Below are 23,238 nucleotides of genomic sequence, written 5' to 3'. Positions count from 1 at the left end.
TGCTCATTTTGAATCTTGAAAAATTCAGAACTTGACCTTTGCTTTGTATTTTTTTATATTTTTTCCTTTAAGTTCTTTATGTGCATGGTACTTTATTTTTATTTTTACTGTGATATGGTGGTTATCTAGCTAGTAAAAGTATATCTTATAATTATTTCCTCATTTGACATCTTGGGGATGTATTTATTTTCCTGCAGTGTTGCGCGGTCTATTAGCAACCAAATGGAAGATCAAATTTCTTCCTAGCAAGTCCATGTATCAGGTCAAATTTCTCTCTATTATTATGATTCTAATTTTACAACTTATAAATAACTATTTATGTTTCTATGTATTACTGTTATCTGTCTGTATATATTAGTGGGATGTGATGTGGGTGGTCCACAAATTTTTTAAATTCATTGTAGCTTATTGTTAACCCTCCTTGCTATTGTCCCTAAATACTCACAGAAAGATTGGTTGTCAAGCTACAAGACACTCACCGCTTATGTGGTAAAAATCCCTTTGCTGTTTATGATGTCACCTTATTTTGTAATCATGACTGTCAGTTTATTATTTGAATTTGAAATTGCATGGTAGCTTTAATTGCTACACCACAGATTTAATTGGCAAGTTCACCGAGGATTAGAGAATTGTGCTTGTTACATATTTTACAATTCAGAAGTGCCATCTTTCTTGGTCATGTATTGTATCAATGTTTGAAGTAATGGAATGTATTACTATTTTTTTTTTGGTTGCTTACCAAAAAAAAAAAAAAACGTGTTAGGTCCCCAGAATATGCTCTTTATACTGTAACACTGTTCAGTCGTGATGCTGACAACTTTAGAACTAAGGCACGCGATAGAGGTTTTCAAGTGAGTTTGTCACTCAAGCAGCCCTTGTGTTTTTTTATGCCTGTTATGATAACAATTTTAGCTTCTGTTTTGTTGAAATTCAAGAATTTCTAGCTCCTATTCTCTGGTGAGATAAGTGGATGAATAATATGTCAAATATAACGAACTCAATAGCAGGTGCCTTCTTATGTATTGCATATTTGATTTTGCTTGTGATTCAGATTCGTGACTTTGAATATAATCCAGAAACACAAGAGAGTCGGAAGCAGGAGCTAGAAAAATTAATGCAAGATCAGGAAACACTCAGAAACTCTCTTTGCAATGGTGCTATGCAGCTATGGGGAGGTACTATTTTTTGTAAAACTTTCTAACGGTGTTAGGTGGTTCTTCATAATATTTGGAATTGGATCAAACCAGTGATAATGAAATGGAATTATTTATCTTTGGGTAAATTACAATCTACCCCTCTGTGGTTAGGTCAAAAAACAGAGAGTCCCCTTGAAGTTCAATTTGGTACAATGAACACCCCTTGGGGTTAATACCAAACAGCAAAAATGACGTTTGCCGTCCAAATTAACCACACATGGTACTTCAATTTGGCATGTTGTCTTTTTATTTATTTATTTAATTGAGGGTTAGTTGATCCCACTTGATTGGTACACAAAGCTTCGTTGGGTTGGGTTTGGCTATTTATTTGATTTGGGGTATTAATCTAGCAATTTCTTTGGGCTCAATACTTTTTTAGTAAATCCTTTTGACTTGATAACTTAATCATTGAACTAGTACATATTGTCTTCTTTCTTTCAATGCTTTCTCCAGATCAACCCAAGGGTTGTTTAGGCACTATTCCAAAAATATGTGCTCTGTATAAAGTACAGTAGGTGTAGACGCGCCCGCGTGGGGGCCTTGCTACAGTTCGGACTCGATTTGTGTCACGGTTCTTAATCTGAACCAAAGAGTCCAAATCTGGCAAATCGTTTTGAGAAAACAGATTTTTAGAAAAGAAGTGCCAAACATGGACTGCTTTGCCAGATACAGAGTCGCCACCTAAATATTTTAAAATGGGGGAATTTAGGAAACCCTGACTCGGTGCCGAAGGCCACATGTCCGTCATCACCGGAGTTGTCTCGGCTCGGGAGCTAGGATACGATCGGGGAAGGTCAGCTATGAGCACCCCCTCTCGCCCGATCCTAAGATCGGCCTCTACTAACCGTGATATCCGTTTTTGAAAACTTTATATGTTCTTATTCCATTTATTAGCCTAGAATCACTATGTCATGCGCACAACAAACAAGTATAGACTAGATTGCCTAATTTGGAAAGAAGCATTGCATATCCGCTTGTTTTGGAAAAATACTTTGGAATTTGCTACTCGCAAGTAGGCTAAAATACGGATTTCAACGAGTTTTTCCAACTCAAACAATCCAACCTTCATCCACAGGCATTCAAATAGTTTAACACATAAGCATCTAGCCACATGGTAAGCATGCTATCATGTTAACATTCACACGCATGTGAGATGCTAAAGCATAAATACTTACATCGTACTGCGTGCCAAAACAATAAACTAGTTAGCAAACACGCGTGATCCTAGTTCATGTTAAGTGCGTAATGCATCACATACAGAATGCAATTAGAGTAGGCTCGGCTAGTCTATAAATGACATGTGAAAATGCACAAGTAGCATGTATTCAAGTTAGATCTGAAATACTTATGCAGTTAGCGTGATGTACCGAGCCTAATGCATGCAATACAAATGCATGAATGCACGCATGCATAGCATAAGGTATGCTAAATTAAACGTGCCTTAATACTAACCATCAAAGCAGGTAAGTAAAAGGGAAGAAAGAAGTGGGGATTGGAAGACATACACTCCACTCACACACACTTATTACAGATTTGCCCTCGCTCGGAGGGACCGAATAAATATTACAAATTAATTAACTACGCAAGCTAATTAAATATTACAAATTGCCTAACCAACTAAGCAAATTAATTAGTCTAAGAAAAGCAGTAAACCGCCCCGAGAGGAGAGCTCGATGCAATGCATGCTCGGTCCTGCTCGGAAACGCACCGCCATGCATGGGCTGCCTCTGTTTTCCTTTCTTTACTCCTCTGGAGGCTGCCAAAATCTCAGAACTGGTTCCTTGGACACTGAGGAGTGCCACCGGCTGAATGGAACTGTCACCGGCAGTGTGTTATGGCCATCGGCACAAAATGAATCTGTCGGCAGAGAAGGGATTGCCGGTCGGCACTTGACACTGCCGGTCGGCAAAGTGCTCCTGCAGAATCTGCAATTGACAGCAACAGAGGGCAAGGCAAAGCATGGCAGCACAATTCAAGGCATATATGCACCATTCATGTCCCTTATCATGTTTGTGACTCAAAGGGGCATGTATCTCGATTCTCGGGCCACCAATCACGCATTTCCATACATGATGGCCCGAGTGACCAAGTGTGCAACTTTCATGTCAAATGAAATGCAAACCAAACACACAAATCAAGACCCAATTCCTATCACCAAGTCAAGGAACAAGGCATGCATGCAAGATGCAATGCAACCTAGGCATACAACCTAAGGATGCAACATGGCATGGCAAGGCACTTATGCAAGCATACAAGCATACATGTGGTAATACAAACCGATGAGAAGATGGACTTATACATGATTTAGGCAACTCTAAATAGGCCCAAAACAGCGGCCAAAATGCTATAATATGAGGGACCAAATACATACACACATGCACATAATTGAGAGCCAACACTTAAGCACAAATGAGGCAACTCTCAAACACATTTGAAAGAAGGTAATCATGGACATATAGCATGCAACATAAGCATTAAAAATCATGTTAAAACATGGTGCCAAACCAAGCAATAAATCAAGCCAAACATGCAACAAATGGCCTAAGTGCTCAAAGCAAACCAATGGAGTATTGAACTACACTTAGCAAGACCAAACATGGCATGAACTAAATGATTAAAAACAGAGTTTTAGCACCTAAAATAAAGCCCAAAAGACCACTTAGATGGCATCTAAATAGCTCAAATTCAAAGGCATGCATAAGTGCCAAAACATGGAGCATACTACACAAGCTTCCAAAGCATTAAAGATGCGTCCAAGGTAAACATATAGGCATGCAAATGGGACTGAAATGACATGGTGGATGATTCCAAATCACCAAATCAATACAAAAATGTCATGCTATACATTCACATGCTTAAGGACAACAAGCCAAAATGCAAAGGGGCTATATGATGCATGCCAAATCCGACCCAAACAACCATGGACAGACCTAACACATGGCAAAATATGCACAAAAGCTTCACAAGACTAAGCCTAAAACATGCTAGAACTAAGGCTAACAACCTAAGGCATATCAAAGCAACAACAAGGCATTACATGGTAGGTATGCTAAGCATGTATGGTGTACCAAAACCAACAAAAAAATAGAGGCATAATATGACATATTAAGCACAAAAAACAACTAAGGCATGGTCAACATGAAGCCTAGCTAGGTGCTCTCTCAAGAGGCCAAAATGGTCCATTTCAAGGACAACAAGGAGAGGGGATGGCCCTCTCCTTTTGGAGACTTCAAGGCACCATCTCCACCACTGAAATCCCTCAAGATTTCAGTGGTGAAGAGGCCCAAACACCAAAGTCTCGAAACTAGCACAAAATGGCACAAAATGAGGCCTTTTAAGGCCTAAGAGGGGTCAAACACCCTCAAACCACAAAACACCCTTAATAAACAATCAAGAGGGCTAAAAAAAAGAACTTTTTTGTATTATACACCAAGCTCAAAAATGAATTTAAGATAGGTAAAAATACAATGCAAGATTGGGGTAAAAAGGGGTAAGATTCTCACCCTTGAAGACCTCTTCAACAATGATGCTCCAATAGCCCTCCTTGGCTTGAATCCAACACCAAACACAAAAATCAGCCCCTTAGAACCTCAGGAGCCAAAGGAAGGTGAAACACTATGTGTTTGTGTGCAATAGTAAGACACAAACACACTTTAACACACACAAGAGGGAAAAAGAGAGAGATAATGTGTATCAAACCCTAACCCTAGAACTCAAACCCTAAAAATGGCTGTCTAAGCTCTCTAAAATATCTCAAGTGTCTAACCCTTGCAACAAGAGAGAGCCCCTCTCTTTATAGAACTTCTTGTCTTGTAAAGCTTACAAGACAAGCTTCATAAGAGGGAGATCCCTCCATACACGTGTATGGAGGGGAGCAAAAAGCAAGACAGCTGTCTTAAAATATCTGCAAAAGCAGATGCACAGTAGTCGGCCGGCCAAAAATGTCATTTTGACAAAATTGAGTGCCGACCGGCAACAAATAGTGCCGGCCGGCAATATACATTGCCGGTGGCAGCAAAAACCAGCCGGTGGCCTCTAGCCACTGCCGGTGGTGTATGGGGATGCCTCACAAGGCATTCCCTGCCCTTCCAAGGCAAAAAACAAGTGTTTGGTGCAAAACCAGACACTAAACAGTCAAGTTCGGAGATCCTGAGGCAAGGCGCGCGAGCCGAGACCTCCGGGAACTCCAAACGAACACAAACATGGATAATCACCAAGTGTTCCAACGGTGACGTCCAAGTCTTGAGGACGGTCAAAAATGGGGTGTCTACAGTAGGTTACATTACATTTGTGTGGCAGTTGCACCTTCTTAATTTGCAACCTCTTTTTGTACAATATAGGCCTGATGAAGAAATTTACAAAAACAACTAACAGTGTTTAAATTACATTGCACTGGCTTCCATTTTTATAATGGAAACTGTCAAAAAGTCCTACTTTTCCCATACAAGTAAACCACTAACTCATATTAACAACGCTGTGTTGATAGGGTTGAATCATATGTTAATAGGATTCAATAGTACTTTTATGGAAAAAGTAACTTATTGGGAATTTCCTCTTTTTTTAAATCATATTCATCATTTACCTAGAAAGCAAGTAACATGCATATGCATAAAGGGTATGCATGGTGCTTTTGGAGCATTCCCAGTCAGGGGCGCCTCAATACCAATGTGATTATGTGTCTAATATTTGTGTAGGTGTTTAGCACAAGGAGGGAGCAGCACATTCGTATTCGTTTAACCAATACCAATAAATTTTTCGTCCCCTCGCGACAAAATAATCTTGCACATGAGAGATAAAATGGTCTTGGTTAAACATTGGGTGGGATAATTTTATCCCTGGATTATTTAATCTTACCCCATCCCCTTATCAGCATATCAAACATGGCATATAATTTTTTATTTTTTTTTCCCATTAGGTGTATTATTGTAGTTTTTCTTAACATTAAGGTGACTTTGTTATAAGGTGGCTGCCTTCAAACCACCTGACATAAAGATGATTATATTTACTTGTAAACTACCTGTTATTGAGGTGGTTGGTCCTAATCAGTGTTTGCCTTTATTGTGATCAGCGTGGCTACAAGTAAGCTATTTGTTGCATATTTTTATATTTTTTCCCCAATTATTTTTCTCCAGAGCTCTCTGCCTGAGCAAAGACCCTTGTTTGCTGTTCTCCTTTTACACTTAGATCTTTTGGTATGCTCCTCAAGTAAGAATTCTTTTGCTGATAGTGAACAGAAGTATTAATTAAACTATGATTCTGGTGTCTCCTGTTGGCCTGTATTGATTGCTGCAATATCTTGCCATTTGAAAACATTGACTTGCTGAATACCAGTTGAATTCATACTTTGTTTATTATGTTTATTATGCTACTCTGCACATTGGCAGGTTTTGCACTGCATATCTCGTTGTTAAATTTGCAATAAGAAATATATAGTCTCCTGCTGTTTGAAATCTGGATTGTGACATGTTATCTTTTTTCAATCTAATTGCACTATATCCATAGGAGTGATTAAAATTGATAATTTTTATTTTGACTGTATATAATTTTTATCATTAATGCCTGAAATTTTTGTTGCATAGGTGCAATGTGGTGATGTGGAACTTGAAAAGAAAATTGATGAGAAGATTGGCCAGTTCATTGATGGAGTGGGGAAACACCCGAGCAAGAAAAATTGATGAGAAGATTGGCCAACTCTGGATTGTATTTTTTTCATAAAAAAACTTTTCCGAAGTTTTTAGTTGTAATAACTTTCACATATGGCTCAAATTTTGAGACTCAAATGGAATGTTCAATAAAACTATAATGCTATATTGTCTGAATTCTTGTTATTGTTATTCCTAGAGTGCTTAACGCTACACTTTTATGCTCTCCTTTTTTCTTTTTCTTTTTTGTGGTGCGACGGTAACAAGATGGTCGCCAAAGATCATGTTAGTGTTTTTCTTTGTTTTTTGCGACGGCAAAATAGCAGTCGCCATAAGTAGTTTAGGTGGTCGCAAATAATTTGCGACCGTTGCTTTGCCGTCACAAAAAGTATTTGCCATCCCCATATTCGCGACCCCCATTTGCCGTCGCATGGGCTGTCGCAAAAAGTCTTTTGCGACTGTTTTTTATTAATAGATGTTTTTGTTTCTACAAAATAGATAAAACTATGATTTTAAAAATGTTATCATCTATTTTTTAAAAGTCAAATAGTGGCTACGCATCGGATCAATATATATATATATATATATATATTTTGTAAAAATGATTTGAACACAAATATTTAAAACATTAACAAGTCAAATTATCGAGTTAGAGTTTGTTGCTTTCAATGCTGCTTTGATTCGTCTTGTCTTATGAATGTTTAATCTCATTTGTGATAACTGCGTTATAAATTAAATTCGAGACCAATACTTTGTTCAGTTTGGAGTTTTTAACAACAATTTTTGAATTTTTTTTTATTTTTTGTGCTTTATTATCTTTGGTTAATTTATTTATTTATATTTTAGACATTTTTTTTATTTAGATGCACCTAATCTAAAAATACTTAAGTAAAATATTTGTGGAAAAATCTAAAGCGAATTCAATAATTACAAAAAAAAAAAATACATTTTTTTTATTTAAAGATTTTTTTACAAATTTTATACTCTTTAAGTGTATCTAGATTAAGTAGATCTAAAAAATAAATATTTTTGATTAAAATATTCAAAAAAATCACTGAAAGTTAAAGAATACGGATTGAAAATTTGAAAATTATTTTTGAAAACTTCATAACCAAGCATCTTTTTGTTTGAAAATTTTTTCACTTTTTATTCTCAAATTTTCACTTAAATTTTACTTTAGTTTGTTATCTTTTAAATACAATGATTAAATTTTCAAAGTTCAAGTTGTGTTTCAACATGATCCTCCCAGTCACTCCACCGTTTGAAATTTGAGTGAAAGTTGAAATATAAAGCATAAAAGTGAAATTTGAGTAAAATTTAGGGGTAAAAAATCTAATTTATCATACATTTTTCCTATTTTTAATCTCTTAAATATGTTCACGTTAGCAATTTCCATCTAAATTTTTAACAATTAATAATGAGAGAGCCACATTGAAATATGAGTTGAAGTCTAAGTAATTTTTTCTTATTATTTTTAGTGGCAAAGTCTAAGGATAAGAGATTAAAATAAAATTCGAGTGATAGAAATCTCCCATTTTATATGTATGTGCAGAATTGGACTTTTAAACATTGATTCACAACTTCTTAAAATTTGAGTTCATCAATTTTCATATGGGAGTCACACCCTAACCAACTAAAACACGACCTATGGTTGTACAAAAAAATAGTCCATCATTTTGATAATAAGGTTTTGTTCCCACTAAATACTATATGGACTGTGTGCCGCTGCTAGAGTTACAAACGAATTGAATTGAGCTCTGAAAATCTCAGCTCATTTATTTATCGAATTTAAAAATCTAGCATGAGCTTAGTTTGAAAATTGATAATGACTTTTGTTGTTGTTATTATTTACATTGTTTAAATAGAGATAAAACACACTAAGAAGCCGCTAGACATGATGAAAATATTTTGCTCCTGGGTCACGTTAAAATTTTAATTTATGAGGATTAATTTGAGAAAATATATTAATATGTAAGAGAGGGGAGATCGTATTTATTAGAGCAACTCCAAGACTAAGAGGCAAAATGTCTTGCAAAAGTACACCAAAAAAAATACTTTTTTTTTTTTTTAATCTAATTATTTTAGCTAGTGTACACTCTAACCAAACTCTTTATTTTAGCTAATCAATCAAACTAACTTAACTAATTTTTATAAGAAAAATATTATAAATATAGATAAATGAGTAAATAATCTTTTAATGGTATGATACATATGTTAATGTGACATTTACAAATATTTTTTAAAAAATATTTTCAAACGATTATATTTTCAATAGTAAACTAAATCAATTAGATGTAATATACAAATACAAAACCAACCGAAAAAAGAGTATTTGATAAGATGGAGAGAGCAATTTCAATGAGAAATCCTTTTGCCTCCCAATAAAGGCTAGTTAGTTATGGAGAATCAAAATCAAAGTGAGTGTTTTGTCTCTTCTAATGCAGAGCTTCTTGGAGGAAGAGAAAACCAATTGCACTAGCAAAAATAACTCGGAATGCACCTTTGCCTTCTCCCATTGAGATGCTCTTGGCTTACTATACTATCCCTTATGTAGCTATGATTTCTCTTGCAGAAGTCTTTTGATATCTTAACTGCTATGGAAATTACCAAGTCAATTGCCATGCACTGTTTTGATTCACTAAAGCCCTTATTTGATCAACTTCCAAAGGGGAAATTTTGGGGTGAAACTGATCTTTATAAATGGGAAGGTTTCTAGTATGTGCCTCGTCTTCTAGAAGCTGCAATGGCCGTCCAAGCCAAGTTTGAGGCAAAAAATATGAGTTAATTTTTTTACAATCCACTTTTAGCCATTTATATTTTATTTTATTTGTTTTTGCGCAATGCAAACTCCAATCACTAATATTTTTTGACGTCATAAATATATACAAATAGTCTATAATTCAAACATGATATATCTTTCTAATTTGAGAGCTCTAAAAGAACACTTATGAAGTAAAAAATTAAAAAAAAAAAATCAAAACTAAAATATCACATCACATATAACTCACACACCAATTAAAACTCCAGCAGTGTCGGGGACCCCCAGTGGGGGTGAACCCCAGCACCCCCACCTCTACGTGGGAGCTGTGATAGCAAGCCTACCCATATATATATATATATATATATATATATATATATATATTTGAGCCAATGAAAAAAAGTGAGGGTGGTGGGAGTCACCCCACTAGGAGTCTCACGCTTTTTTCCTTAAAACCATTAGAACTCTTAATATTTTTTTCCTCTATAATTTCTGCCATGACAAAGTAAAAAGACAAGGCCAAATATTTAAATATTTGTGACATCAGTAGTCGATGATGTAATTACTAAAGTCACAAAATGACCCTTTTATAAAAAAATAAAGTACGAAGCGATCTAAAGTGAAGTGGTGATATTATGGAATTATTTAGAATGATTTAAATAAATATATTTTTTAATTTTTTATAAAAAAAATAAAAAAATAATATAACTTAAATAAATTTATTTATATTCATCATGTTAGGTAACTCCTATATAAAGAGTACATCCTATTTGGTATTGTTATTTTTTTTTAGTAAAAATACTTTCACATCAATCAACTACCCCTACAATTCTCATTCATCAAACTATCTAAAACTGCTAAACCATTTTCTTCATTCATCACATTATTCTTCAATCATCGAATTATGTAAAAATTTAAATATAAAATTTTAAACATATTATGTGATGTATATATATATACGACAATGCTACGTAGCTCAAATTTTGTGGCTCAAAAGTGGCTCAAATGGCCAAAACGACGTCGTTTTGAGTACAGAGCAACATAATAATGGCCAAAACGACGTCGTTTTGGCCATTTGAGCCACTTTTGAGCCACAAAATTTGAGCTACGAGACATTTTCCATATATATATACGCATCAAACCAAGAGGCACATCCCACGAGAAAACAGACAACACCACCAAGAAAACAAACAAAACGATAAATAAACACGCAAAACGATAGATGCACCGTTGCCTTCTCCCATTGAGATGCTCTTAGCTTACTACACTATTCCTTATGTAGCCATGAGTTCTCATGTAGAAGTCTTTTGACATCTTAACTGCTTTGGAAATTACCAAGTCAATTGTCATGCACTGTTCTGATTCACTAAAGCCCTTATTTGATCAACTTCCAAAGGAGAAATTTTGGGGTGAAACTGATCTTTATAAATGGGAAGGTTTCTAGTATGTGCCTCGTCTTCTAGAAGCTGCAATGGCCGTCCAAGCCAAGTTTGAGGCAAAAAATATGAGTTAATTTTTTTACAATCCACTTTTAGCTTTTTACGACTACTATATTTTATTTTATTTGTTTTTGCGCAATGCAAACTCTAATCAATAATATTTTTTGACGTCACAAATACATACAAATAGTCTATAATTCAGACATCATACATCCCTCTAATTTAACAGTTCTAAAAAAAATGAAAAATTAAAAAAAAAAAAATCAAAACCAAAATATTACATCACATAGAACCTACACACCAATTAAAACTATTATAACTCTTAATCTTTTTTTCTCTATAATTTCCGCTATGACAGAGTAAAAAGACAAAGCCAAATATTTAAATATTTGTGACATCAGTCAACGATGCAATTACTAAAGTCACAAAATGACCCTCTTATAAAAAATAAAGTGCGAAGTAATCCAAAGTGAAGCGGTGATATTATGGGATTATTTAGAATGATTTAAATAAATATATGTTTTAATTTTTTATAAAAAAATAAAAAAATAATGTAACTTAAATAAATTCATTTATACTCATCATTCTAAATAACTCCTATTGTTATTTTTTTTTTATCAAAAATACTTTCACATCAATCAACTACCCCTACAATTCTCATTCATCAGACTATATAAAACTGCTAAACCATTTTCTTCATTCATCACATTATTCCTCAATCATCGAATTATGTAAAAATTTAAATATAAAATTTTGAATATATATAGATATATACACGCATAAAACCAAGAGGCACATCCCACGAGAAAAGAGACAACACCACCAAGAAAACAAACAAAGCGATAAATAAACACACAAAAAGAAAAAGAAAGTTGGAAGGAAGGAGCAAATGGGAGAGATTCTTTTATAAAATTTCAACCAAAAAAAATTAAAAATAAAAGGGAATAAAGCAATGAGCCCTTTGGACTTTTGTTACTGCTTTTTTTTTCTTTTTTTTTTTTTTTTGGCCTTTTTTTAAACTCCACTCTAAGCTCTCCATCCTGACCGTCCACCCATTCGTGGACTCACATTTTACGCTAATCACACACCGTTGATCAACAACAACTCAACTATACAGACAAAAACCATCCAACTGCTACGCACCGCCAAATCACATGCACCTGGAGCTCGGATTGGGGCTTCGATTTGGGCCTGACTTTGGGCTGGGCCACTTATTACACTCCAGCAATTAAAAACTTTTACTTTTGTTTTTTTTCTCGATTCCCAATGCGTAAGAAAGAGACAAGATTCCCCATGCCACCTGACAAAACAAAGTTTAATAAACAAACATCACGTGAGTACGTACGACTCTGGATCTCTGACTTGTGTGTTTTAGATTAGATCAGATCTACAGCTAAGATTACATTAGATTAAGATCAGATCGGATCTAATGGTGGAGGTCAATGGACCTCGTGATCTCATCACATATAACATATATATATATATATATATTATAATATTGGGCAAATTATCCCTCGAGGTTTGTTGAAGATTTAGGCTCTGTTTGTTTGTATTCTCAAATCAATTTTCTACGTGTGTTTTGGAGCATAATATTTGGTTACGTTTTCAAATCAATTTTCTACACTCTCTGCAGAGAACTCTGTGCACACAGGCGTGTTTTCTGTCCAAAGGAAGACCACCCGGTAGACCACCCGGATGTCCACCCGGATGTCTGGTTGATTTCCAGATTTATTTATTTATTTTTTTATTTTATTTTATTTTTATTTTTATTTTTTGCAATTGATTTACATAATCGGGACAAATATTTTCTGAAAATTTTTAAATTTTTTATGTGCTTTAAAATAATTTTGAATTGTATATTTAGTTATGAGTTATAAATTTTTGTATCACATATCAAATGTCACATCAATAATTTCCCACTCAAATCAAACCTCTTTTCCAAAATTATTTTCAAAACTCTTTACCAAACAAATTTTCTACACTCAAATCATAATTCCACAACACACAAACTCAAAATACAACTCATACTCTCAAATCACATTTACAAAACTCTACCAAACGCTACCTTAGATTTGCTCATGAGGTTTGAAATATTACAAATTACTCTTTGAGGTCAAATTTTTATAACAAATTAAAAAAAATTAAGAAAAAATTTGTATGAAAATAAAAACTCAGGAAGCAATTTGTTAGGGAAATATAAACTTTAGGAAGTGAGATGTAATTTCTCAAACCTCAGGGGAGAATCTGTATTTTCACCAAATCTTGAGAGAGGTGTTTGTAATTTGCCCTATAATATTTTAAGATTTGGGTAGAAAAAAATGAAATTTCAAGCCACCAAAAATTACATGAAAATTGAGTGAGATTCAAATCATGTGTACCAATCCTCATAAAAAATATTGAGAATAGGGAAATACTATGGTGCATATATATGCACTTTAACTTTAAAAAAAATGACATAATTTTAATTTTTTGATTTATAATTAAAAAAATTATAACTAAACACAATATAAGACATAACTAAAATATTGTCATAATAAAAAAATTAAAAAAAACATTAACTATAACCAAAAAAAAAATGACATAAATAAATGTACATATAATATACTATTTTTAAAGGAGATATATTAGAATTTCCCTTGAGAATATATTAGTAATTCTTACAAAAGTGTACCACCTTATACTACATTTTAGTAACTACTTACATAATGCATAACATAACCTGATACAATTCTTACACTTAAAAACTTTATTAATAGTAAGATCTTGCTAATAACAGTCTTGAAGCTGGTTAATAAAGTCCCGTAAAGTCAAAATATTTATAATTCGAAAAATTTTACATATTTTTATTTATTCTTTACACATTTTAATACATTATATATATATATATATATTTCAATAGTAATAATCATCTTTAGAGCTGTTTTTAATATTTTTTTATTTGTTTATGTAATTGTAAAAGAATTTGACCGGCCGACAAAAGAGGAGACAATGTTTTGCATAGGAGGATAAAACAGTCCTTTAAGATTCGTTTATAGTACACAACAAAGTCATTTTTGTCCATTCACGTGAATTTGTCCTGTTTTTTTATCCGTGGTCACCCTAATATTTTAATCTTCAATTATATATATATATATATATATGCTTTACTATTTTGACCAAATATGCTGAAACAAATGCACATGAGTTACAACAGTACTACACCAGTAGGGGCTTTCCCAAAATGTTTATATATTCATCTATTAATGTTAATTAGCATTTGGAATAAAGATTGAGGCTTATAATTTTAAAGTTTTAAAAAGAGTTTTCGTGATGTGATAAAGAATGAAATTCACATATAAAGTAATGTGTATGCCTATGTTTTTTTTTGTTTGTTTTTTTTTTTTTTATCGTCGTCATATCACTAGAGCTCTTTCTAAAATTCAAATTCTCTATCATTATTGTTAACATTTGTGTAGTAATTAATAAAATAGTTGTACATTACTAGGGCTGCAAATGAACCGAACTGTTTATGAACAGGCTCGGCTCGTTTAGTAAACAAACCGAGCTCGAGCTCGCATAAGCTCAGCTCGTTAAGCTCGACTCATTTATTTTTATTTAAATTATATAATAAATACATTATTTATATATTAAATAATATATAAATAATAATATAAATATATTTTTTACATATTAAATAATATAAATAATATTAAAAAAAATTATTGAGCCGAGCTCGAGCTCAGGAAAGCTCGGCTCAACTCGGTTCATTTGCAACCCTATACATTACTAACCATGACAGACTATCTACCTACCAAAAAAAAAAAAAAATCTCAAAATTTAATGAACAATGAGCTCTTCCTATAAGCTTTGTTTGCGAGTTGACCAAAAAATTTGTATATTCGTTAAAAATAAGCTTTAAAAAATAGAAACTAATATTAAAAAAACTATTCCTAATTTTTTTGACATATTTATAATTTTAATTTTTTGACTTTTATAATGACTTTTTAGAGGAGTTAAAGTGAGTTTTTTTAGAAAACATGAATTAATTAAACAAGTTAAAAGACATTTTTTAGACAAAATAAAATAAAATTTTTAACTAATAAAGTGACTTTTACGCAACCTATCTTTGAAACTACTCTTCGAAAGTAGGGTAAATAAATGGATTTTCGGTTTGAAGCTAAATTTCAGCTTAATGAATGAGCGGTCAATTAAAAACATAATTATATATATTTTTTGGTAATTCCACCTAAACTAATGACAAACTCTACCCATAATTAGTATTTTTCAATCTTTAAAAGTAATTAAATTATTTTTTCTTAATAAAGGTTGATGCTGCCATGGTGATACAGTATATATATACATAAACCAAAGGTCAGACTTCTCTCCAATTCGAGATAGAGCGTGATGTCGGGTTTATGGATCCAATACAGATTCTATTTCGATAATCTGAACCGTTCAATGTGTAATTATTCGTGTAAAAAATCACGTTGATCGGATCAGATTTTTGTCAACGGTAAATATAATTTTCAAAATATATTATTGATAAAAATTTGATTCAATCAAGAAATTATCAATATCCGATCAATGTGATATTTCATAAGAATAAAGTACTTAACGAACTACACACATTGAACGATTTGAATTATCAAAACATGACGTGATGAACTCCACTAACCCAACAATACCATCCAATGTGGCCTGGAACCCTAAACTGAACGACAAGCTTTTCCTACCCAAAAAAAAAAAAAAACGCGACAAGCTAGCAGAAAAAGATGCGAGGCCCATCTTTAGGTAGTTCTAACACTCCCAACGCTTTTCAAATTTAAGGGCTATCTAGTCGAAAGCTTTAGCATCTCTCAATTAAAATAAAAATATATAGAGACTGGTCAACAACCACGACCTATTTTAACATTTCTTTTTTCTTTTTTTCTTTTTTTGATAAGATGAAATTAAAATAAGTATACTTATCCAATTATAAGAGTAATACCAACTAAAAATAAGTCAAAAGAGAAAACAGATTAATATAGATGCAACTACCATAAATAAAAATGTTAGGAAAATAAAAAAAGAAATACAACAAATTTATTTAATTGTATATACAGTGTCTTATATAATAAAATGACAATTTATTTATTTATTTTGTAGAATCGACCGTACTTAATTTGATTTGATTTGTAGGATATTGGATGATTTTGAGAGAGACGTTGAAAACTAACCCATAAGATAACCCACTTCGCAAAAGTCATACCAACCGTGAAAGAGATTGACGGTGTGTTTGGTTTGTGGTTCTAGAGTAATTTTTGAAATAAAAAGTATGAAAATTTGTTTAGTTTATTTTTTTGAAAAATTATTTTAGGAAGAGAGTTTTAAAAAAAGTGATTGATTTAATGTGTACGAGAGATAGAGTGGTTTTGAAAAGTAGGTACCCAAATAAAATTTTGAAATTTTTTTTAAAAAAAATTTATTTGATTTGATTACTCTTGAAAATTTATTTGTAGAAGATTTTTTTCAAATTTTTTTCTAAAAAACAAACCAAAAAAAGCCTGAATGTCTAATGATCTACTAATAAAGTACCCAAAATAATAACAAACACCAAAACAAATTATTAATAAATGTAAAAATATTATATCCCAAGTTTGAAAGGAAATTTACACAAGAAATATTATTATGAATTCATAGACATGAAATATTATTTAAAATTAGTGATGCATAACACTTTCATAACGAATATAATCTCATAAAGCAATCACTTTTTAAAAAAGCACAAAATGGTCAATTTCTTGGGTCAAAGGCACCAAAACTAGTGTGAAGACAACAGTTACACGTCAAGAACAACAAATATAGTAAATAAATAAACAAAATTGCTTTAGAGCTTTAAAAGAGCACCTCTAAACTAGCATTAAATTGTTTTTTTAGTGGCTTTTGTTTTGCTTTTTTCTATTTTTTTTTTTTTTATTGGTTGCCACCTCATTAGAGCCAGCTCTAATTAGAGCTCTCAATCAATCCCCATAAATAAATGGTGCTAAAAATAACATAACAAAAATAAACAAATAAATATAGAACGTAACCAATCAAAACGCGACACGTATATACCATATGCCCCATACTGTAACCATTTAACAAGAACCTGATTCTGAGGCACCATTTGCGCAGTTACTATTAAATGTTAATATTTTATAATCAATGAACCGAGTCGACTCAATATGAACAAAAATAAATAAATAACAACATAAAATAATTAAGCGGGTTAGAATTTCATACCCGACCCGTTTTAGTCCCGGAAGATGACTTCACTGGCTAAATCCAACAGGGGTTTCAAGCAATCCGGGGAGAATTTTCGGGCAAACAAGTAGGAATAAGTCGAGTTCGAAACCCGGAGCTCATGAATTAGATTCGAAGAAATCTCGGGCGGGTGGTACACATGCGGGTGCCCATCAAAACTATCGGTCCAATTGACCCGAGTGAGTGTGTAGTGGCTACACCCATTCGGATCCTCCATGGACAAAAGGGTCGGAAAATAGTGCTCTTCCGGGTAACAAGACTGGGTGTTGAGACAAGGCAATCTAAACTTCCTCCAAAGCCTCCTATCCTTGATCACCAACAGTGCGTGCCTCCGGGCCAGTACAAAAAACTGTGACCCGACCCGGAACCGCTCGAAGGATACCTCGGGCAGCATCACATTCTCTCCCCGGGCAGTGTAGCGGTCCCACAGCTGGGGCTCGCCGGAGAGGATCTCGATGAAGCTGGTTGGGTAATTGAACTGAGTCAACTCGGGCGGTGACTCGGTGGAGATTTGCGGCGAAGATAACAATGTGCGGTATGCGAATTGGAAGGAATGGAGAGGAATGCAGTGTTGGGAGATGATTGCGAAGTAGGAATTGAGGGGGTCGTCGAGGAGGGCGGTGGCGAGGAGGCGGCGCGCGGCTGAGATTAGGGTTGGGGAGGCGCGTTCGGTTTTTCTGGCGGCGATGAAGCGATTTTCGAAGACGCTGCCGGGAGGGATGGTGAGTTTGGCGGAGGGATCGGCGTGGATGTAGATGTTGAAGAGGGGTTTGTGGTCCTGGAAGAAGAGTTCCCAGAGAGGGGCGAAGTGGAGATCGGTGTTGGTGAGGAAGAGGAAGGCGATTTTGGGCTTAGGGTTGGTAGTGCCGAGGCGGGAGACGGCGTGGTAGTGGTGGTGGTGGTGGTGGTGGAGGAGGAGAGAGGAGGAGGAGGAGAGGGTGGCGCGGCGGAAGAGGGCAAGGTCGTCGAGCTCGTCGGGGAGGGAGATTTGGACGTGTTTGGGAGGGAGGAATCTGGGGGCGAATAGGAATAAGAGAGGGAGAGAGAGTAATAGAGCGAAGGAGAGAACGAATGGAGTTGAAAACATTTCTTCTTTTGTATTTTTTTATATTTTTTATTTTTTACAGATTACAACAATGTGAATTTGGGAGAGAGTGTGGAGGGAAGAGAAAGTGGAGTGAGATGGGTTTCAATGGATTAAAGAGAGATTAGGGTTTGAATTTGATTGTGATGGATAATGGTGGTAGTGGTGGTAATGAGGAGGAGGAGGGTGGTGGTGGTGGTGGTGGCGGCGGCGGTGGTATATAACTAAGAAAGGAGACAAGGAGGGAGAGGGAGAGGGAGAGGGTACAAGGAAGATGATGATGATGATGATGATGATGACAGAGAGACAGAGAAGCAAGCAAGGAATTGGGCTTTTAGAGAGAGAGAGAGAGAGGGAAAAGAAAAGATAAGGGTAAAGGGACTGGTGGAGAGAGAAAGGTGCTAAAGCAGTATGTATGTATGTATGTATGTGGGACTAGGAGGAGGGGGAGGGGTAGAGAGAACGGTGCTAAAGTAGTGTGCATGTAGGACTAGAAGGAGGGGGAGGGGGAGGGGGAGGCAGTGGAGGCATTATTATGGAGTGAGGCATGCATGGTGGGGGCTGTTTTCAATGATTTATTTAACTTAGATCATCAGATACACACAAAGTCGGGATTCATCATGTGGTTACGAGAGTTTAATTTTGGAGGAGTATTCTCCTCAGCCCAAAATTTGTATTGGAGTATGTTATTTTGGTCGGTAAAATTCATCTTTTTTTGATAATTTAAATTATTTATTTTAATTAATATTTTATTCATAAAAATAATTAAGTTGATCAGATAATTATAATTAATTTAATTTATCGCATTTTTTATCAAAAGTAATAGATGACAAAAAAAAAAAAAAACTATATATTTTTTTATGACAAATGTAATAAATTGAACTAGTTACAATTATCAGATTGACTTAATTTTTTTTATGTGAATTAAATATACGAAGTACCTAATAAAATGAATAGTTTAAATCATCAAAATGGAGCACGTGATAGACCCCACAAGTAGGAACAAAGCCCTCTAATCTAGATTTTGGATTGGAGGGGATCCTCTTTTAATTTTACGGTTGAATTTCTCTCATGTTAAGATCTCAACCTGAGAGAACTTGAGGGATCCGTGGAGCCCACCATAAGTCTCATTTCGATGATTCAAATTATTCACTTTTTAGGGCTCGTTGAGTATAACATTCATACAAAAAATAAAGATGACCGGACAGCAGTAGCTATATCTTTGAATTAAATTTATATTACACAAAAAAAAATTGATAGTTATTTTTAAAATTATATTTGTCGTCCATTTTTTTTAAAAACAAATATGATTCAAATATATAGTTATCGATATCCAATCATTTTAATTTTTTAAATGATTGTTCTACTCTGTGAGTTTAAAAAAGTGAACGGTTTGGATAATCAAAATTGATTCTAAAATAGGCCTACTAAGTTCAAATACTCTCTCAAGTTGAGATCCTAATTTGAGAGAAGCCAAACCAATACTTTTAAGGGCTAAGCTTGTATCCAATCCACATAGTGGATTGGACGATGTTGTTGGGCCTGTGGAGCCCACCACATGTTCTGTTTCGATAATCTGAACCGTTAATGTGCAAAACTCGTCGAGCACTTTATCTTTGTAAAAAAACAGGTTTATCGGATATCGATAGCCACTTGATCATATTAAATTTTTATCAACAATTTATTTTAAAAATTATATTTACTGTTGACAAAAATCTGATTTGATCAAGTATCTATCGATATTCGATCAACGTGATATTTTACAGAGATAAAATACTCGATGAATTCTACATATTGAATAATTCGGATTATCGACAGAGGACCCTTGGTACGTCCTCACAGGCCCAACAGCACCCTCCAATCCGACCTCGGACTGGTCCTAATTTTAAAGGGTTAACTTTGACTTAGAATTTATTTATTTAATAAAACATTGTAACATTAAAATTAAAAAATTATACTAACAAAAAAACAGAAATATAAATCATTTCTATAGATTTTTGTTTAACTAGTTAATTTCAAGAGATAAGATTAGAGAATTAACCATGCTTCAGAGTATCTCCAACCCATCATTTATACCTTCATATTTGAAGAAATTTTGCCTCCAACCCGTCCTCTAAAATCATCTCCGTTTGGAAGGAAGATGGGTTGATCCTCCAAATATAGAGGGAGTATTGGCAATAAAGGATCAACAACACTATTCATTTAATATTTTTGATTGTATTAATATGTAAATTTAATTTTTATAAAATTGGTATCATTAAAAAGATTGAAATCATACATTTAAAATAAGTATATTATTAAATGGAAGATTTATTAGAAAATTCTTCTTCAAATGTTTGTATCTCAATTAGTCCATAAGATATTATTATATTCCAATAAGTCCTATTATTTGAATATTTGATATATTAAATCCTAATTATCATATTTGAAGTATTTTATGGACATTTCTATCTTTACAAATATGTTTTGAACGGTTAGCAATTTAGTGATGTGAATATTCATATTTTATAATGTGAATATTCACATTGATAGTGAACATTCACATTAACGGTGTGAACATTCACATCACGAAACATTCGTACTGTAAATGTGAATATTATTAGGAATATTTTGGTAATTATGTCACCTATAGAACTTATTGGAATATAAGAAAATAATGTTAACTAAATAGAACATAAGTAGGTGAAAAAGAATTTATGAAAAAGTGCATCATTATTAAATATATTTAACAAAAATTATTCATTTTTTGATGAAAATATTTTGGAAATAAATCTTTAGAGAGAAAATAAATGATTAATACAAAATTATATTTTTAACCTCTAATTGAGAGCGTTGAGTTGGAGATACTCTCATGCCAAAATGGGAAAAGCTTATTTTAAGTAAGCATTTTGGGCCTGTTTGGTAGGGTTTATTTTCGACTTTTTTCAGCTTTTACCTTAATTTAAACTATTTTGATATATTTGGTTCAGTTTAACAATACAGCTTATAACTTTTTATAAGTCAAAAATCAACTTATTCTTTGAGTGGGAGATGATAAGCTTAATTTATAAGTCAAAAATCAGTTTATATTCACAGCTATAAGTTATTAGGTTATAAGTTATAATTACTTTTCCACAGCTCTACCAAATAGGATCTTTGACTCGATCAGATTAGGCCTTTTTTGGGAAGGCCAAAAAAAACAAAAATCAATTTATTAGCTTATTTGATTTATATCACCTCTTTACATTTTTAAACTTTTATTTTTATAATAAACCAATAAGTTTAAATAATAATAATAAAAGTCACTTTCCAAAATAGGCCTTACTCTGCTGATAGGATAATTTTTTTTATTATTATTATTATTTCTAGATGTGTAGATTATGTGTAGGCAAAATTAGATTGATCAGAGGCTTTTTTCTTTTTCTTTTTTTTTTAAATTGAAAAGCACAAGATTTAATATTTTGCACATTCGATAATTATTGTAACTCAAAAAAATAATAATAATAATAATAAAATAGAATGATTATCATCAAATAAACAATATCAATCACCTTCACGATCTATTCATTGTTACAATCGTTAGTTTTAATACCTTAATCCCCGCCTCTATATTAAAAAATAAAATATTTTAGATCTGAAGTGGTCCCCTAATGTATAACAATGCGTTTAACAATATTGGATCTAGGTGGCAAGCCGATAATAGAGACAAGAGAAGCAGTAGTGGCTAACATGGGAATAGAAATCGCAGGAAAAGAATCGAAAGGGAGATGAAGGTTAAAAGCACCACCCTCTCCCCTCCTAAAGAGCAAGAAAAGATAGAGCGGCTAAGGTTTCTTAGAGCGGCTAGGCTTGATTAGAGACTTATAACTATATAATTTATCATATTTTTATTTTACAAAATATATGATACATATATTTTTAAGAATATACAATTTATTTTCTTAACGACAAATATGTTAATATCAAATGCATATATGTGATGATTTTAATTTTTTTATGAATATTCATATAAAAGTAAAACAATTTGAATCATCTTAAGCCTTATTGTCAGTCCAAAACATTCAGTGAAACTTCATCTATCTAAAATATGGGGTATGAATAAAAAAGTGAACCTTCTAATGATATATATCACTGATTTCTATTATCATAACTAGTATCCGACCATATACCAAGCTAAAATAGTAATACTACTACTACTACTACTAATAATAATAATAATAATTGGATAACCTAAATATGTTTGTAAGATTATCTAAAACAAAAATGTTTAAGACCCCCTTTCCCCCCACCCCCTTTGACTCCCTTTCTTTTTTGATTGGTCACTTTTTTTTTTTTTTTCTTCTCCTCCACCAATCACCACCCGCCACGTGTGTGTGGAGGGGGTGGTGGGGGTAGAAGTTTGAGGGGGTCTAAATCACTACTCTATTTAGAAAGTTTATTGGAAAAATGAAAGTTCTTATCGATTTAATTTAATTTACTTTTTTTTGGATGTCTGTGTGATAAATACTTTTCTTTCATGTGCACAAAATTTGATTATAAAGTCAAACACAATTTTTTTTTATATGAGATAAGATTTATAATTTTATTCAGATGAAATTATATATAAAAAAAATTATGTCAATTAAATAACCGAATTATTGTGTGATCTTAAAATTTTTCAAAAGACTTAGATGGTCACTTGGATTCCTGTTATGCCTCAAGGCAAAACAGGCTGCTGTGAGACCTATTAGGGGCATGTTCCAAATCTTTTTCGATTATTCGAATTGTTCATATTGTAAGATTCATCGAATAGATCATTTCTGCAAAAAATTAAGTAAATTGAATATTTGTAACTCATAAAAAGAATACATTTGTTTTTTTAAAAAATAAACGATTAACA

General features: G+C 33.1%; 1 protein-coding gene and 1 long non-coding RNA gene across 2 annotated transcripts; one reads left to right on the top strand and one right to left on the bottom strand.

Moving 5' to 3' along the window:
• Positions 1-408: 408 nt before the first annotated feature.
• On the top strand, positions 409-7,043 carry LOC145814682 (uncharacterized). Its single transcript, XR_014358027.1, has 3 exons — positions 409-489; positions 1,052-1,175; positions 6,776-7,043. It is a non-coding gene; the product is annotated as an uncharacterized LOC145814682 (long non-coding RNA).
• Positions 7,044-11,907: 4,864 nt separating this feature from the next.
• Positions 11,908-18,933, bottom strand: LOC114258631 (glycosyltransferase BC10). Its single transcript, XM_028198620.2, has 2 exons — positions 17,276-18,933; positions 11,908-12,335 (listed from the first exon to the last, which is right to left on the bottom strand). The coding sequence occupies exon 1, from the start codon at positions 18,381-18,383 to the stop codon at positions 17,286-17,288; it is 1,098 nt and encodes a 365-aa protein (XP_028054421.2). The 5' UTR covers positions 18,384-18,933; the 3' UTR covers positions 11,908-12,335; positions 17,276-17,285.
• Between the last annotated feature and the right edge of the window lie 4,305 nt (positions 18,934-23,238).

This window comes from Camellia sinensis, unplaced genomic scaffold, assembly GCF_055761805.1.
Source record: "Camellia sinensis isolate YWXY unplaced genomic scaffold, ASM5576180v1 Unanchor12, whole genome shotgun sequence".
Taxonomy (NCBI): Eukaryota; Viridiplantae; Streptophyta; class Magnoliopsida; order Ericales; family Theaceae; genus Camellia; species Camellia sinensis.
This window is presented reverse-complemented; position numbering and strand designations above follow the sequence as displayed.